The following is a 19,407-nucleotide window of genomic DNA, read 5'->3' on the forward strand; positions in this document are numbered from 1 at the left end:
CATTGGAAAATGATTTTTGGCTGGACTCCATGAGTAGAAAAGGCTATGAAAAATGTTCCATCTGCTTATCCATCTGCCAGTAACATAGCAGCTTGTGATAGCTGATTATTGAGACTTGGCTTAAATGAAATTGCCATGTTTTATTTATAAGATCTTGAGAAGTGAAAAATGAAGAGAAATGTATAGCTGAAGTTTTTCTCGTTCTAAAAGGAATTGCCCTCTGTCACCATAATTAATATTTCTCTTTGCTTTTTGAGCTTGTTCATTCAGTCTGCTCTTGTATCAATAAATGTAGTTCTTCAGATTTTCATGTTTAGATTTTTGGTTTTTTTTTTTTTTTTTTTGGTCTCAGAGTATTAATGTTCAACATCACCAATCATCAGGAAAATGCAAATCAAAACCACAGTAAGGTATCATCTCACCCCAGTTAGGATGTCTGTTATTCAAAAGACAAAAAATAAAGGCTGGCAAGGATGTGGAGAAGAGGGAACTCATATGGTTTATGGGAATGCAAACTAGTATAGCCACTGTGGAGAACTGTATGGAGTTTTCTCAAAAAACTGCAAGTAGAACGACCATATGATCCAGCAATCCCACTACTGGGAACTTATCCAAAGGAAAGAAAATCATTATATCAAAGAGACATCTGTACCCTCATGTTAATTGCAGCACTATTCACAATAGTCGAGATATGGAATCAACCTAGATAGTCAACAACAGATGAATGGATAAAGAAAATGTGGTATTTATATACAATGGAATACTATTCAGCCATAAAAAAGAATGAAATTCTATCATTTAAGGCAACTTGGATAGAACTGGAGGACATCACGTTAAATGAAATAAGCCAGGAACAGAAAGTTAAGCACCATATGTGCTTACTCATATGTGGAAGCTAAAAAAAGAAATTGATCTCATAGAAGTAAAAAGTAGAACAGAAGATATTAGAAGCTGGGAAGGGTAGGGGAAAGGGATATATGGGTAGTATTTGTTAAAGGACACACAATTATGGCTAGATACAAGGAGTAAGTTCTAGTGTTCTGTAGCACTGTAGGATGACTGTAGTTAACAATAATATATAGTTTCAAATAGCTAGAAGGATAGTGAACATTCCTAACACAAAGAAATGATAAATGTTTGAGATTATTAATATGCTAATTACCCTGATATGATCACGATACATTATATGTATCAAAAAATCTCTGTACCCCATGAATATATATAGTTATACCAATTAAAAAATAAAATTTATAAAAATCTTTCAGATCTTACCAAATATACTTGGTACATTTTATTTGAGGTGTCTTCATTGATTTTTTTGCTGCCATAACAATACCACAGACTGGTTAATTTACAAAGAATAGAAGTTTATTTGACTTGGTTCTGGAGGCTGCTAAGTCCAGGAGCATGGTGCTGGCATCTTGGTGAGGGTCATCCTACGGCAGAAGGGCAGAATGCAAGAGAAAAAAAATGGAACTGAACCTACCCTTTTATCAGGAGCTCACTCCTGTGACAACTAACCCATTCTTACAATAACAGTATTAATCCATTTGGGGGGCAGAGCCCTCATGACATAATCACCTCTTATAGGTCCTACTTCTCAACATTGTTGCCCTGGAGATTGAGTTCTCAACTCATGAACTTTGTGGGGACGTAGTCAAAACTACACAGCATGAGAGAAGATCTAAAAGCAAAAACCTGAGTTTACAATGGTCAGTTGTAAGAGAGTTACGAACTTTACTGCCTTAGTCATTGCTTAAACACAAAAAGCATAGTTTTAACATTTTAATATTAAAAGAAAATTGGTCCTGGAAAACTTATTTATTTATTTGTGTGATTGCTGCTACTTCTAATAAAAATGGTGAAGAGTAAGAAAAAAAAAGTGTCCACAAAATTTCTGGGACTTAAAGTAATCCCTTCCTCCCTCCCTTTCTCCTTTTCTTCTTCCCTTCCTATTAGGGAGGTGGTATGATATAATTCAGTTAAGAGGAGATTAGTAAAGCATTTGCAGTGCTTAGTGTACAGTTTTTCTGTTTTAAGTAATAATCAAGGAGATAAACTTCATACTTTTTATAAATAATTTATAAGAATCACACTGTTTCTTTTTTTAGTGCTCTACAGCATCGAGCTGATGTGTCCTGCCTCTGGAAGCTAGCTGGGGATGCTTGTACCTGTCTGTATGCTGTCTCACCATCTAAAGTGAATGTTCATGTTTTAGGAGTCCTTCTAGGTCAGAAAGAAGGAAAACAAGTATTAAAGAAAAATGAGCTCCTCCACCTTGGAGGAAGGTAATTTGCAAAGATTGCCAATTAATAACATTTGAATTGAATTAAGGCATTATAACAAAAACCATAACATTCACTTTTGTATTCCCATAGGTGTTATGGTCGTGCATTAAAACTGATGTCTACGTCTCATACATGGTGTGATCTTGGAATTAATTATTATCGCCAAGCAAAACATCTAGCAGAAACAGGCAGCAACATGAATGATCTTAAGGAGTTGCTGGAGAAAGCTTTACATGTATGGTTTATATAAATTTTTTGTAAACTTTTTAAAAAGCTAAATGCTTTTCTCAAAGATGTTTTGAAGTAAATAGTGTTTTCACATAAAACCACATATATCTTGATATACATGCTGCTATTCCAAGAAATAAAAATTAATCTAATTTAACTTCTTTTCAGTGTCTGAAAAAAGCAGTGAGACTCGACAGTAATAATCACTTATACTGGAATGCTCTTGGTGTGGTTGCATGTTACAGTGGTGAGAATTGAGTAACACTTCAATATTTTTAGAAGATTGTGTATTTCAAACAAAGTTCAGTTTCATCAAGTTCTGTATTTTTCAGGTATTGGAAATTATGCCCTTGCTCAGCACTGTTTCATCAAATCAATCCAGTCAGAACAAATTGTGAGTATTCTATGCGTCTATAAAAAATAACTTCAAAATTTAGTATTACTAATTTTCTGAGACTTTCAAGTAGACAAGAGGCATATTTTAAGAAAAAAAATGTATGTTTTTTAGAATGCTGTTGCATGGACCAACTTGGGAGTGTTATACCTCACAAATGAAAATATTGAGGTAAATATGTTGCCTGTCTGTCATATTTAAAATAAAAAATGTTTTCTATATTATTATCTCCCCAATAGCTCAGCTTCTTGTGGAGAAATGTTTTTGCATATCGTTACCTAGCCAGTATGCTCTCCAGTATGCTAGTTAATTGATGATACTCAATTTATGTTGAATAATTAATGTGTAAGATTTATTTTCCTTTTTATGACCTTCAAGAAACTTGTGGTTTTATGATTATGTTGGTTTTTCATTTAGAGATTAAGACAGTTCTATTCTGAATCAATCTGGCATTTTTTTATCTGTACACATGTAAGAGAAGTCCTGTGTAGATAGTGTTGGAGGTGGAGTGGATAAGCGCAAGGGAGACAGTAATCTCTAGAAGCTTAAATTTAACCTTTGCTTGGGTACTTCACATTTTGGCTTTAGTAGATGTTAATCTCTTTAAATAGCAAGTGTAATTTGTCATACTTGAGCAATTATTCATTAGGCAATTACAACTAAAGTGATTGGGAGCATGTTTATAGGTCATGTTTGGAAAGTTTCCACAAATCTATAGGTAATACCACGTCTGAACTGTTTTGTGTTTCAGCCAGTATATTGAGTCTCATTCCAAAAAGCTTTCACAATATTCTCAAGGATACATTAAGTCACTGCAAAAAAGACTGGATTTAGAAAATTGTAAATAGATTAAATAAAATATTAATTTGGATTTTAAAATACATTTAAAAAAATTAAATAAAAATTTTTAAAAATTTTAAATAAAACAATGTCTTAGTAAGCTATGGATGTGGTTTTATTGTAGCATGGGATAGTTGTTACCCATGAGCTTACTTTTTAAAAACAGGAAAAATAAGACTGTTTCCTGCCATACATAGATTATTGAGAAAATAATATAAAGCAGTATGTAATAAAAAGTTATTTTTTGTGGCAGAAAAAAAAAAGCATCAAAGTTAATGTGTCCAAGTTAGATATTTTTGAAGTTTCCTCATTGCTTAATGCAGAATTATGTTGTTGATCACTCCTTCTCTAGTGGCAGTATAATACATGTCTGGGACTTCATTGGTTAGGACTTCATTAGTTGTGAGTTCTTATCCTCCCAGTTAAGCTAAAAGAAAGGGGAATAGATAGCCTTATTTAATCATTGCCTTCAAACCTATGGCTAGCTAATGGGCACATGATTGGTTGGTTAAAAGTTCTGCAGACTACAAGGTAGAACCCCCTTTTGCTGGGGTTCAGAACTCCTAACCTGGGGAGAAATCTGTTGCACCTAGGAGTTCTAGAACTGTGCAGTTAAGCTAATTATGCTTAAACAGTGAAGTTTTATGTTCATACATATTTATGATGAGAGGTTTGACTTATTCTCTTATTTTATGCTTTTTAAACATAAGCGGTTTAATAAGTTTATAAAATGACTTGCTGTAATATTTTTTGCCTTTTTTTCCTAGCAAGCTCATGAAGCTTTCAAAATGGCCCAGTCCCTTGATCCATCTTATTTAATGTGCTGGATTGGACAAGTAAGATATATAACATATAGTTACTAATAAGCTTGTTGATATAAGTAACTGACTGATATACATAATAGTGATAATAATGGTAACGGATAGCATTTGAGGACTTACTTTGTGCCAGTCACTATGCTTAGCTCTTTGTATACACTATTTCAGTTAATCTATCATCAATTCTTTGAAATATGGTTAATGTTATACTCTCTTTATAGTTGTGGAAATGGAAACTCAGAGTTCCTAAGTGTCGTTCTTAAGGCCACATAGCTTGTAAGGATTTAACTCTGATTTGGGGGGGCCTCTGAACACTTAGCAGTCTGACATTACTGTGCCTAAAAAATAAACCCATAACTGTATTGTGTAACTCTCATGTACAAAGAAAATGCACATTTACAAAGATTATTTTGAGTATTAGGTTTCTGTAAAATCTTCATATTTGATTTGTCACTTGTTTATGAGTATTCTCTCCTCCCCCAAAATTTAGATTTTTGTAATGCCAAATAGGAATCAGGATACTTTGTTACTAGTCTGAGTCTGTTACCTACTGATTTTTTTTCTTTTTTTACCTTTGCATATCACTTTTCTGGATTTTAATTTTCTCACCTGAAAAAGAAGGAGATTAGACTGAGTGGCCTCAAAGTTCTTGCCTGGTTGAGGAATTATAATGAATTAGTAAGCAGTCAGTTGCTTTGGTTCAGAGAGTAGGAGCATCACCCATATTAGAAAATTATTAATCAGGGTTTAGAGATCTTTTATTGTATTTTAGACTCTTGGGCCTAATTCTAGTTAATTGGTGAAGCAAGCAGAGCTCGAAAGGCAAACTCCTGTTCCCATTCACTGTGGTGGCATCTGGGAGCAGAGGCATTGCTATGCTAACCTCTATGTCAACCATTGAACCCAGGGAGCCCAAGAATTTGCATTCTAACTGCTCCCAAGTGATGATTGTGAGGCTGGTCCAAGGGACCTCACTTCGCGTAGTACTGCTCTAGGTCAGTAGATCTTAGATGATTATCAGAATCACTTTTTTTAAATTTTAAAAGTATTTTTGGTTTTAAAAATAATTTATTTTAGCAGGTAACTGGAAGATTTAGTTAAAATAACAATAGAAGTGAAAAACTTTGGTTAACTTTGCTTTTAAGCTCTGCTAGTAAACCTTTGGTTCTTCTAGACAGTTTCATTTTTTATTATTATTGTTATTTTCTTTTAAACACATTAAGAGTCTGTTTTTTTCCTTTTGTAGGCTCTTATTGCTGAGGCAGTTGGAAGTTATGACACTATGGATCTCTTCAGGCACACTACAGAACTAAATATGCATGTAAGAATCTGAACATTCTTCTTGAGTATTCATTAATGAGAAAAGTATTATCCTTGTTAAGGGAATGAATAGATATTGGGCTAGGCATAGTGGCTTACGCCTGTAATCCCAGTGATTTGGGATGCCAAGGCAGGAGGATTGGTTGAGGCCAGCCTGGACAACATAGCAAGACCCTGTCTTAAAAAAAAAAAATTAAAAATTAGCCAGGTGTGATGGTATATACCTGTAGCCCTAGCTACTCAGGAGGCTGAGGCAGGAGGATTGCTTGAGTCCTCGAGTTTCAGGATACAGTGAGCTATGATCATGCCATCTCACTCCAGCCTGGGCAACAGAGCAAGATTCTGTCTCTAAGAAAAGGAAAAAGAAAATGAATAGATAGTGGTATTAGATGTTAATGACATCAGTTGTTTTAATTATTTATTCTTTCTTAGAAACAGTTGTCTTGAATTAAAGAACTACCATTTTTCTTTTTTCTCCAACTTTCAAGAGCTGGTGAAGAAATGACATGACATTGAGATTTAATAGATATAGTAGCAGTCATATATTAATAAAATAGAAACTGAGACTCTAGGAAAAAGATAGACATGAGATAAGGAGTAGGCATGGTAGACATTTCTAGATTATTTATGAAAATGTTTTAGAATTCTTTTTTTTTTTTTGGTTTGACCTTTGGCAATGGTGCTGAGGAGGGGAAAGCCAACCCATCAGGCGAGGCTCTGTTTTCTGCATTTTATCCTCTTTCATTCTTCTAGTTAGGATTGGAACAAGTAATTTCAATATGTTCTTTGCTGTGTTTTATCATAGAGACTCTTCATTTAAAGGTACTTTTAATAGTTGACTTAACACTGAGATGTGTTCTAGGATATTTATTGTATTGAAGTGCATTGTTTTATTTATTATAATTTTTATTGACATATTTATTATTCTATGTCTGCTTGTTAACATTGGCTTTTTAAAGACTGAAGGAGCTTTAGGTTATGCATATTGGGTCTGCACAACATTACAAGATAAAAGCAACAGAGAAACAGAGCTGTACCAGTACAACATCCTCCAGATGAATGCTATTCCAGCAGCACAAGTTGTTTTGAATAAATACGTAGGTAAGTTACCTGTTATATAATAGCAAGATATTTGAATAACTATTGAAATAATTTAAATAATTTTTAAAAGTAAAATTTTTTAATTTAATTAATTTCAAATTCAATATTGGTGTTCTTTAAGACATGAATTTGCCTTTTTGCAGTGGCGAAGCAGTCTTTACTTTGTAAACTTTACTAAAGGCTTTTGAAGAAAGATAATTGTTACCTAATGATGCAAGATAAAAGTAATTTCCTTATTATAGTGGAGAGTGTATTATAGTGGAGTGTATTAATACACTGTCCACTATACACTATACACTAGAACAGTTGCTGCTGTTCTAGCTTTGCCTTTTACTTTCTCTGCAGTCCTAGGCCAAGTGTTTTACCTCCCTTAACTTCTATTTGCTGCTTGGATAGTGGATACAACAATACCTGGATTGTAGAGTTGTGAGAACTAGGTGAGAAAATATAAATGAAGTACCAAACCCAGTGACTGTAGCTTCCCCACTTAACACCTAATTTTTCTTGAAGATACTGGAAAAATACGTTTAGGTTTAGGAAGTTGACAGAGTGATGAAGTTTTATTAACCATCTATTGTAATAATTTCTTGCCTTTTAAAATAAAACTACCATTGGTTTTGGTTATTAATCTCTGCTCCACCAATTAGTAGCCTTGATTGAAACCTTGGGCATGCTACCAAAATTCTCAACAGGAAAGTATTTATTGCTTAGTGTTTAAATAAGGTGATTTGTACAAAATGTTATGCAGAGTGCCTGGCATATCCTAGATGCTCAAGAAAATGTTAGTTTCATTAACTTTTGACAAAATACTAATAAAGAAGCAAGGAGTTTAAGCAGGAATACTGAAAACAGTAAATATTGACAATCAAATAATATAAAGAATCAGACAAATTGTGAAAAACAGGAGAGAAAATGCCTCACTGTAGATATTGTGGGGATTGTGGCACTCTGCATTCATTTAGCCTGAGGCAGTAGACTAGGCAATTAATTTACAAACATCAGCACTTAGGGTAGGTTTGCCTTAGGGTGGGTGTGGCATGTGAATGCATGGATCTCCTCATGCTCATTTATTATTTATTTATTTTTTTGAGACGGAGTCTCGCTCTATCACCCAGGCTGGAGTGCAATGACACAATCTCGGCTCATTGCAACCTCCGCCTCCCAGGTTCAAGCCATTCTCCCGCCTTAGCCTCCCGTTTAGCTGGGATTACAGGTGCATGCCACCATGCTCGGCTAATTTTTTGTATTTTTTATAGAGACGGGGTTTCATCGTGTTAGCCACGATGGTTTCAATCTCCTGACCTCGTGATCCACCTGCCTCAGCCTCCCAAAGTGCTGGGATTACAGGTGTGAGTCACTGTGCCTGGCCCTCATGCTTATTTTGACTCAGTTTTGTTGACTCTTTCTGTTGTGACTTGAAGGATTTTTCAAGAATAACTATGACTATATGATTTTAACCTTAGTTGTTGATCTTAGAACCTAACAATCATAAGATATGGTTACGGTGTACTTTGTTAAATAATCTAAAGGATTTGAAGGCTTACTTTCCACTACTGCTTTTAAGTAGATTATATCAGATATGTTTCTTTTTCTACATTTCACCTTCTTCGATAGGTAATCACCCAACGGGTTCACTTTGCCCGCTGCATAGACAGAGCCAATTCATCAAGACAGGGGAATTGCAATAGAAAAAGAGTAATTAATGCAGAGCCGGCTGTGCGGAGGACTAGAGTTTTATTATTACCGAAATCAGTCTCCCCGAGTAAGCATTTGGGGATCAGCATGTTTGAGAATAATTTGGTGGATGGTGGTGGACAGGCCCTGAGTTGGAAGTGCTGACTGGTTGCGTCGGAGATGAAATCACAGGGATTTGAAGCTGTCTTCTTGCGCAGAGTCAGTTCCTGGGTGGGGGCCACAAGATCAGATGAGCCAGTTTATCAATCTGGGTGATGCCAGCTGATCCATCAAGTGCAGGCTCTGAATAGTGATGTTATCCCCAGGAGCAATTTGGGGAGGGTCAGAATCTTGTAGCCTCCAGCTGCAGGACTCCTAAACCATAATTAATCTTTTGACTAATTCGTTGGTCCTGCAAAGGCAGGTCTAGTCCCCAGGCAAGGAGTTTGTTTTGGGAAAGGGCTGTTGTCATCTTTGTTTCTATCTATAAACTATAAACCAAGTTCCTCCTATTTTTAGTTTAGCCTACACCCAGGAATGAATGAGGACAGCATGGAGGTTAGAAGCAAGATAGAGTTAGGTCAGATTTCTGTCACTGTTTCAGTTATAATTTTGAAATGGTGGTTTCAGATACATGATGTTTTTTGACATTCAAATTTCAAAATACTGCACTGAAATTACTAAACTTACCTTCTGTTTCTAGTGTACAATACTGACTTTGTTTTTTTTTTTTAAATACATATGTGTTGGAACAGAACCACCAAGAGAAATTATTGCTTAATTTAATCATAGGAAGGCTTAAGTAATTAGCCAAAGAACTGAATTTCTTTATAAATCTCATGACTGGTTTTAACAAGAACTGTAATTTCAAGTTATGATACCTTTGGGCATAAAAATGTTTAAATTCTAAAATACAACTAAAACTAATACAACTAAAATCAAATATAACTATTAAACATTATTCAGTGATTAGAAGAGTTAATAAAGTTTTTACTGCCATATTATATTCAAGATAAAATCAGGCCACTATTCTTAACAGTGTGAGTGATCTCAAGAGGTAATCTGGTATTTAAGATACTGAAAAAATAAAACTAATATTTTGTTAATGCCATCAGTATGCATATGTAAAAATGAAGATATTTCTCATTTTCTAGAAAGAATTCAGAATTATGCTCCAGCTTTCACAATGTTGGGTTACTTAAACGAACATCTGCAACTCAAAAAGGAAGCAGCAAATGCATACCAAAGGTAAACTACATTTAATTGTGATAGATGCAGGAGGAAGATGAGGGGAGGGGTTCCTGGAGAATCTCTGACTGGCCTCTGCATTGGGAGAACGGAGTGAAGCCTGGGGGAGTTCATGCCATTTGCAGGCAGAGAGGAACCTGGCCTCTTCATTTCTTGTGTGTGTGGCCTGGAATCAATCTGTGAGACGGGGGTCTGTTAGCAGGAACCTCTCTCGCTTTGCTAAGAGGTTTTTTTCTTTTTTCCTTTTCATCCAATAAATCCGTTCCCCTCACCCTTCAGTGTGTCTGCATGCCTAACTTTTCCTGCTTGTGTGACAAGGACCTGGTTTTAGCGGAACTAAGGAACAAAGTTCTACTTCAGTTGCAATGCAATCATTGTTTATCATTTAGCTTTTCAAATGTTAGTTTCATTCTCAGGAAGAAGGTACTAAATAATTGTTTTGACTCCTTTCCTGATGTTTCCTTGTATACTATTATTACATCTTAGAAGGTGAAAAGATGTGATCCCAAATTTTCAGCTATATTTTGGTTTTTGTTGCTCATCTTAAGGAGGTGGGGTGGAGAAATTGAGAGAGAGAAATCGATAGAAAAGAAACAAGAAACAAAACAAAAAAGTATCAGATTTTTAGAAAAGTCTGTCTTTTAAGAACTTATCTAACTTTATTAGATTTGAAAATGTGTTCAGTGAGACAAGAAATAAGAACATTGTGATGTGTTTGTTTGAATGACTTTAATATCTACTATGTATTTATTCATTTAATAAATATTTGTTGACTACTGTGTGCCAAGCAGTGTTCTTGGCACTGGCTATTTTGCAGTAAATTAAAAAAGACAAAGGCCCTGTTCTCATGGAACGTGTGTTCTGTGGCTGAAGAGACATGATGAGCTAATAAACATCTGTGATGATAATAATTGCTAAGAAAGAAAATTAAAGTAGGGTAAAGGGCCAGAGAATGCAGGGCAGGAAGTGACATTTCAGGTGAGTTTAAGAATGGATAGATTAACTAAGGAGGCAGTTGAGGCCTGACTTCAGTGAACTGAGGCCACAAGCCACTTGTTTATCTGGGCAGGACGATTCTAGGCAGAAGGAGCAGCAAGAGAAGTGGAGAAGTGGAGGAGTAGATTTGGCATATTTACAGAATAAGAAAGCCAGTGTGCTACAATGGAATGACCAGCTGGAGAGTGGTAGGAAATGAAATCTACATAAATTTCTATATAAATTAATGGATAGGTGATAAGAAAATAACTATTGATCTCATGACCAACTACTAGATGAAAAGTAAAAAGACCTGGTTGCCTAATCTCTGAGGCACATTATTGCCCTAAATCTAAATAAATATTTACAGGAAGCCTTGTCAAGTGAAAAATAATTGAGGTGTCCTGAATGCTTTCCCATATCCTTTTATGGATCTCTCTGTAGTTCAAAGGAGTAATCACTAGATGGTACTGGAGCTTGTGTAATCAAGAAGTTATTTTTCCAGGTGTGTATGGAAAGAAGTATGTGAAAATAAATGTATATGAAAAACCACTATTTTGCTTCTTTCAAAGCCAACAAACTTAACAGTAAACTATAAATATGACAGACTGCAACAGTGAGCAAGATTTTTAAACAGAGAAAACTAGGCAGCTAGGGTGTTTGCTATTTTTTTTTGCAATAGCAAATGACATATATATAAATGACATAAATAAAAACGACATATCGTTATTATTGCAGATATTGTGAATTTAACATTGGTTGCACCTTAGGCTTAAAATGGCATCTCCACAGTCACTTGGGTGTGTGTACCACTTTCTTGACTGATCATCACTGCTGTTTTCTGCTTTAAACAAGTATTTGATGGTTGAAACCACAAATTAGGCATAAATCTAAATAGGGGTATAGTTTTTCATCTCTGTAATACTGTCTTTAGGCTTCTCTAGCAAATTCTTGTTTTTCATGCAACATCAGGGAGATAGAAAGTCTTTATTGGCTATTTCTCCCTTGCCGGTCCTCTTTAAATGGGAATGAAAATAAAAACCAAAAATCTTGTTAAATATCTAACCCTTTTTAGTCGTTAAGACATTTCCCTGCCTGCCCATAGGGAACTGAGCATGAGAAGAAAATACACGTTGTCAGCAGGTTATTTATTCCAATCCTTGAGGGACTTCTAGTGACTAGTCCTCTTCCCTTAACTTACTTTTCTCTAAATATTTTTTCTGTATGTACAAGCAAGGATGCATGAAAGCATTCAATTTCCTGGCTTCCTAACTCAAACTACTAATATATAAATAGTTTCAAGAGTGTTGTCTATGAACTCCAAATATGTCAAAACTTTAAACTGTGACATAGTTATTTCCCATATTTAGATTTTTGGAATATTTAGAGCTCAAATGTAATAAATAATTTCACTTACTAAGAGGTCATTTAGATATTATTTTCCCAACAGTTTAAAATCTAAATATCTGTAAGTTCTTTTGTTGTACCAACTTAATAAAATATGAATAAGCTATTATAACTAGCACCAAAGAATTAGTAGAACTAAATGAACAAATATCTGTGGATTCAGCTAAAGAGGAAGGTAACAGAATGCTATTGCACAGAGATAAATTAAAATACCTTGATTTTTTTTTTTTTTTAAGGGCAATTTTGTTGTTACAGAGTGCAGAAGACCAAGATACTTATAATGTTGCGGTAAGAAATTACGGCAGATTGTTATGGTAAGCATATTTTTTTCTCCATTAAGTCTATCAATTGATTGTATTTTTCTGGTGAAAGCTATAGAACTGGTGATATGCTGACTAGTTCCCAGAACAGTGGGACATGTAGGATACATAATTTCCACAGAAACAGGCTCCGTTAACAGTTTCCTGTACCTATAATGCTAACTAACCCCGGTGTGCTTTATATGGAGCAGATTTAGAACTCATGGTTTGTTGACTGGAGATGAGAACATTTGGAAGAGAGGTAGTGGCCATCTGTAATAGTAGAAGTCTAGTTAATTGGAAGAGGAATTAGATTTATTCTAATTTGCTATATATTCTTAAACTGGGGATGGACATTAGGGGTCCAGTAACCCCTTTGAAATAGTACACAAAAATTGTTGTGTGGGTACCTTTTGGGGATGAGGAAGGAGCTCTATATCTTTCCTCAGTTTTTCAGAGACTTCTAACTCTAAAAAAGAATAAAAGAAAGAAAGATTAAGAACCAATTGTTTTAGAGGGTAGAACTAACACCAGAGGATGGAAGTATTGTAGGAGGAAGGTTTTTGATTCAAGTTAAGGCAGCATCCTAGCGTACTCTAAACTTGAATGGTGCAGTTTGCAAAACACTGTTAAAACTATACTTTGATGCTTTAGGATTAGTGCCACATCTTTTAAGGAGCTACATGGTAGACCTTAGGTAGCCGGTTATTTTCTTTTATAACTGTGTACTTGAAAAATATCCAGAATTGGAAAATTATACTGTTCTGACTGCATCTCCTTTTAATCATTTAAACTGTTAATTTTTAAAAGTTGAAAAAATATTTAAAAGTTGAAAGAGCTGTCAGTTCCAAGATTTTCTTGAAGTAGAGGACAGATATATTGTATGGAATAAAGTATCTGTTCTTTTTAGTTTTGATGTTTTATATAATCTAAGTACTAATGTAAGTATTTTAGAAGAAAATGTATACCTTCAATTGAAAACAGATTATCTGTTTTTTTAAAATTTACTTTTATGAAATGTATGAAATTTGCAAACATGCAGTGAATAATAGAATAATTTAATAAAAACTCACCAATCAAATTATATCTTAAAATTCTGTCAGCTTGTTTCAGGTTACTCTTCTTTCTTTTTTTTTTTGAGATGGAGTTTTGCACTGTTGCCCAGGCTGGAGGGCAGTGGCATGATCTTGGCTCACTGCAACCTCCACCTCCAGGGTTCAAGAGATTCTCCTGCCTCAGCCTCCTGAGTAGCTGGGATTACAGGTGCCCACCAACACGCCCAGCTAATTTTTTGTATTTTTAGTAGAGACGGAGTTTCACCATGTTGGCCGGGTTAGTCTCGAACTCCTGACCTTATGATTCGCCCACCTTGACCTCCCAAGGTGCTGGAATTACAGGTGTGAGCCACCGCGCCCAACCTTTAGGTTACTTTTTCCAGAAAAAATTCAGATAGATTCATTGAAGCACCCACATTCCCTTCCATAGTTCCATTCTTTTCTCCACAAAAGCACGCACATCTTAGAAGATAGTGTTCATTTAAAGAAATACTTTCAATATATATGTATGTATCCATAAACAATCTAAGGTAGTCCTCTTTCCTTTATCAAAATTTAAGTATTGATTTTGTAAGTTCTTTCACTTTTTAAAAACTTATTTATAAGTGAAGGTTGCCTATATTTTTAGCCCCCATTCATATCCTCAAAGATTAAAAAGATTTTGTAAAAAGATTTCCACAACATATTAAAAATAAAAACAGATTCAGATTATGGTGATGGATACCAAAAAGAAGAATCTTAAATCTCTTCAGATGATGGCGGTTGAGCTTATACAAGTTCCTTTTATCTTTAAGCAAAAACAAGTTATTTTTCTGTTATTAATAAGTATTGCACTTTAGTATATATTACAGTTTATATTTTCCTCCCTTTTTTTTTTTTTTTTTTTTTTAAGATGGAGTTTCTCTCTTGTTGCCCAGGCTGGAGTGCAGTGGTTTGATCTCGGCTCATTGCAACCTCTGCCTCCCGGGTTCAAGTGATTCTCCTGCCTCAGCCTCTCCAGTAGTTGGAATTACAGGCGCCCACCACCACGCCTGGGTAACTTTTGTATTTTTTTAGTAGAGATGGGATTTCATCATGTTGGCCAGGCTAGGCTGGTCTTGAACTCCTGACCTCAAGTGACCCGCCCATCTCGGCCTCCCAATGTGCTGGGATTACAGGTGTGAGCCACTGCGCCCGGCCTCCTCCCTCTTAAACACAAAAAAGAATAATATTTTTGTTCATGGAATTTTAGTGTGTCTATATGCCCTCCAAAAAAGAAAAATGTGCAGATAAACAGTTTACACAAAAGATAGGTTTGATTCTGACTAGGCATTTTATGACTTGTTAAGCTTAGCAAAGATACTAGAACCATACTCATAGGGTAATATTTAATTAAGTATTAAGCTTAAAAAAATTAGAGATCCATATAAAAGTCAACTTGAAATTGTTTTTATAATTTGGGATTTTAATTAAAGTTTGTTAAAAAAAAAAAGGGAGAGACAATTTGTAATTTAGTAGACCACTATAAAAAAGGAAGTACACATGAAATTATCAGAAGAAACTTAGTGTAAAGTATTATTTTTTTTTTTGAGAAGAGTCTTGCTTTGTCTTGCTCAGGCTAGAGTTCAGTGGTACAATCTTGGCTCACTACAACCTCCGCCTACCGGGTTCAAGCGATTCTCCTGCCTCAGCCTCCTGAGCAGCTAGGATTACAGGCATGCACCACCATGTCGGGCTAATTTTTGTGTTTTTAGTAGAGATGGGGTTTCACCATGATGGCCGGTCTGGTCTCGAACTCCTGACCTTGTGATCCACCCCCGCCCCCCTCAGCCTACTAAAGTGCTGGGATTACAGATGTGAGCCACTGCGCCCAGCCCAACTTAGTGTAATTGTATCTCTGTATTTTGATGATACATGCCAGAATTACTTTTGATATTAAAAGTAAGTTGTGTTTTACTTCTTAGTTCCATTGGCGAATATGATAAAGCTATCCAGGCTTTTAAGTCAACACCCCTTGAAGAGTTAGAAGACATCATAGGTTTTGCTTTGGCTTTATTCATGAAGGGGCTTTATAAAGAGAGCAGCAAAGGTAAGAATATTGCCCTGAAGCTAAAGGACATGTCTTTTCTGGAGTTGAGTTTAATCATGATGAGCATACATACAGAAAGATGTAATAATGAGATGGGGTGGGGGTTGCAATGTTTATTAAAATCTGACTAGGAGTCAGGAACAATACTAGGCACTTTTTATCTGTTACCTCATTTAGAATGTTGTTATGATGAGTAGTCTTTATAGTAGTGTTATGAGCTGAGTATTATACAAATGAGGCTACTGAGGCCCAAGATCACTTATGACAAATATGTGACTTAGCATTTGAAAGCAAATGTTTACTGCTCTACACTACTTAGATAATAATTTCTGATAAATGAAGACCTCAACCATGTTAGTAATATATTTTGATTTCTCCAAATATGTTAAATGATGCATTTTCACATGTATGGGCTTAGCCCACATGTGTATAGAGCATTTAAGTATCTACTGCTTGATGGAGTTGCTTGGCTGCACGTGGGAATTTTGGTGATATCTCAGTGGCTGCAGGCCTCTGCTTTGGCCTTTAAAGACAGTGACCTAGATTCCCATATAGATTCTGAAGGTAGAAGTTAGAGGTTGTCACATAATAATCCTAATGATACCTGAGAATCACCTTGGAACACTGAAAACAAGTTAGATTATTATAAATTTTTATTCTATCTGCTTGAGAACAGGAGAATACAAAGATGTAATTGTATTTAGACCTTTCTGAAAAATAGGATTCGAAAAGAAAAAATCCCATGCTTCATCAATCAGGATGGCTTTTATATTGTTTTGTTTGTTTTCAATTTTATGTAACAGCCTATGAGAGAGCCTTGTCTATTGTTGAATCAGAGCAAGACAAAGCGCATATCTTGACAGCTCTGGCAATAACTGAATATAAACAAGGAAAAATGGATGTAGCCAAGACATTGCTATTTAAATGGTATGTATAGTTGACATCAACATTTAACATGACCAGATACTTAAATATTTGGGTTGAGATTTGGAGTAATGTAAAATGAAGTTCTTAATGCTTTAGGAACTTCTGGGTGAACAAAAGGGATTGGGCCCACCTGGTTCTGAATTGATAGTCACAGGTGGAGCTACAGATTGTAATTTAATTCTTAGCCCTTGATCTATTGGATCTTTCAAAACTGTCCTATACTCTGTTGCGTATTTTTTTTAAAGATAATCTGATCACCTGATAAGTAGTATCCTAAAATTTTAATGAAGATAGTTGTAATGAAGCCTTGTTTTTTGGCTTCTTGGATTCCCAAAGAGATGTTTTCTTCTTTCCTTTTCACGATAACCTGTTAAAAGGTTCATTTTCTCTACTAAAAAATACAAAAAACTAGCCGGGCGAGGTGGCGGGTGCCTTTAGTCCCAGCTACTCGGGAGGCTGAGGCAGGAGAATGGCGTGAACCCGGGAGGCGGAGCTTGCAGTGAGCTGAGATCCGGCCACCGCACTCCAGCCTGGGTGACAGAGCAAGACTCTGTCTCAAAAAAAAAAAAAAAAAAAAAAAAATGTGAATCTTTTTAAAAACGAGTAACAAAACTTAAAATTATTTCTGTGTTTTTGGAGTAAGTTAATAAAATAACGACCTGTGTTATTTGTGGTTACTTATATAATATTTTCTAACTTCTTGAAGATTAGTTTTTTAGAAAATTGGCCTTAATTCCTTCACAAGCAGTAGTAATTAATGCATGCTATTGAACAGTGGCCTCAATGAGTGTTTTATTGGCATTTTTGAGTGGTACTAATCTTCATGGTACAGAGATATTCTCCCATTGCAAAAAGCTTATATCCTTGCCTCCCACCTACTAAGTGGTAATATTAGCACCCCTCAGTCATTGTGACAACAAAAAAATTGCCTCTGTAACTACCTCATCTCCAAAGGTGGGGGGATAGAGATGGTTAGATGGTACTGGTTGAGAACCAGTTCTATAGGATAAACTTGACATGCGTTTATCTGATGTAATGCCTTTGCCTTATCCTGTGCCATTACAGTCATTTCCTTGTCTAATAAATAAGCAATTTTTTTTTCTTCCTCTTTGCTGGTTAGGAAAAACCAACCCATTTAAAAGAAAATCCTGTCACTTTACATGCCTATATCCTTTTAACATGTATCTATGGTTATATATAACATGTTTTGAGAACTTAAATTTGCAAATGGCTTGGTGACAAGAATCATAGATACTAATGATGACTGCAGTTATCAAGGGCAAAAGTAACCCCATATTAGAGTCATTAGATTTGTCTTTGGTTACTGCTTAAGACAGGAAATGGAAGTGGGAGAAAAAATAACAATGTAATCTTTTTTTCCCCTTCACCTATGTGAAGGAAAACCTTTACCCCTACGTTTTATGTTGTTGGATCCAAGCCTAGTTTTTTTGTTTTTTATGTTTCTTTCTTTGTTTTTGATTTTCTGCGTGTCTTCACCCAAGCTTGACACTACCAACTGCTTCCATCTCTGCCCATTGGCACTCTTTTCTTTGATTTTCTTTCTATGAAAAGTTCAGTTACTTAACCTATATTGCTGCTGTTTGGCATTCATATGTTGGGAACTGAGCAGTGTTCTAGGCACTGATTTAAGAGGAACAGGATTTAGTTCATTATGGGAAAAAAATCTGGTTACCAACTTTATACACTTTATGATAGTAAATAACCATGTGTAAAATCCTGAGAACATGGTAAAATACAACATACAGGTATTGAGCATTCAGCACGTGTTTGCTTAATATTAGAATGTAGTCATTTCAGTCATAATTTAGATTTTGTTTATTAATAAGTATTAAATTAGGTAGTTTTTTTTTCCATTGAGCAAGGCACAAATTAGAATTTCTTTTTTTGTTATCAATATTGAAATTTGTATTTTACTATTTGCTTTTTGGCTTTTTTAGTTGTACCCATTAGCCATATGGTTATTTGCTAGACATGACACTGACTGACATACTTCCATATTTGGACACATATGTATTAACTCTTATTGTAAAAAGAGTTACTATGGATACTTTACGTAAGCTATTTACTTCAGAGCTGCCTCAGAAAATTCATGATTTCATACCTGCTTGTCAAAATGAAGTATAAAACTCTTAATTTCCCCCTTCCAAAAATAGTCCAAAGAGGTAATGGTAGATATGTGACATTTTATAATGTTATAAATATTTCTGTTATATTTCAATGAGCATTGTTTAAAACTTGGACCTGCTAAATTATTAGTTTATTTTTTATATAAGATCACTTAAATGAAAAGTAATTAAAATATATCTTTCCTGCATTGCCATCTACACAACATCAGATATTATGGATGTTAGATTGCATCTCCGTGTTAAATCTTCACTGATAGATGTACTTAGGTAAATCATGAAAATTCTATTTGTAACTATAGAAGTGAATTGTGAACGTAAAATGGTTATGCCATTTGGATAATGGCACTAGGCAGCATCTGTATAATAACTAATGGCAAAAATTCATGGCTAGCGATGTATAAAATAAAATATTTTTTGAGTAAAATATTCCCCTTATTAATGTTATAGAAGGAGGGATACAACAAAGAACTAACAATTTGTATGACAGTGTCAAATATTATTTTGATTTTAGTATTTCCTATTTTGGTTTACTTGCATCTTAGAAGAGCATAATGACATTGTTTGATGAAGCCTAATTATGCTGGACTGTTTTGACCTGGTTTAACCCTTCTGATAGGA

The 19,407-nt window shown here is 35.0% G+C and overlaps 1 protein-coding gene across 2 annotated transcripts in view; it reads left to right on the forward strand.

The window, feature by feature from the left end:
* SKIC3 (SKI3 subunit of superkiller complex) overlaps positions 1-19,407 on the forward strand; it is a 91,525-nt gene that overhangs the window by 36,041 nt on the left and 36,077 nt on the right. For both annotated transcript variants that reach the window (XM_011758814.3, XM_024796096.2), the window contains 12 exons: positions 2,112-2,288; positions 2,379-2,523; positions 2,685-2,763; positions 2,849-2,910; positions 3,025-3,081; positions 4,518-4,586; positions 5,815-5,889; positions 6,848-6,989; positions 9,818-9,911; positions 12,530-12,607; positions 15,591-15,715; positions 16,519-16,642. In XM_011758814.3, the coding sequence (XP_011757116.2) occupies positions 2,112-2,288; positions 2,379-2,523; positions 2,685-2,763; positions 2,849-2,910; positions 3,025-3,081; positions 4,518-4,586; positions 5,815-5,889; positions 6,848-6,989; positions 9,818-9,911; positions 12,530-12,607; positions 15,591-15,715; positions 16,519-16,642 (1,227 nt within the window). The remainder of the gene's footprint in view (positions 1-2,111; positions 2,289-2,378; positions 2,524-2,684; positions 2,764-2,848; positions 2,911-3,024; positions 3,082-4,517; positions 4,587-5,814; positions 5,890-6,847; positions 6,990-9,817; positions 9,912-12,529; positions 12,608-15,590; positions 15,716-16,518; positions 16,643-19,407) is intronic.

Source organism: Macaca nemestrina, chromosome 6 (assembly GCF_043159975.1).
Source record: "Macaca nemestrina isolate mMacNem1 chromosome 6, mMacNem.hap1, whole genome shotgun sequence".
In the NCBI taxonomy this organism is placed as follows: Eukaryota; Metazoa; Chordata; class Mammalia; order Primates; family Cercopithecidae; genus Macaca; species Macaca nemestrina.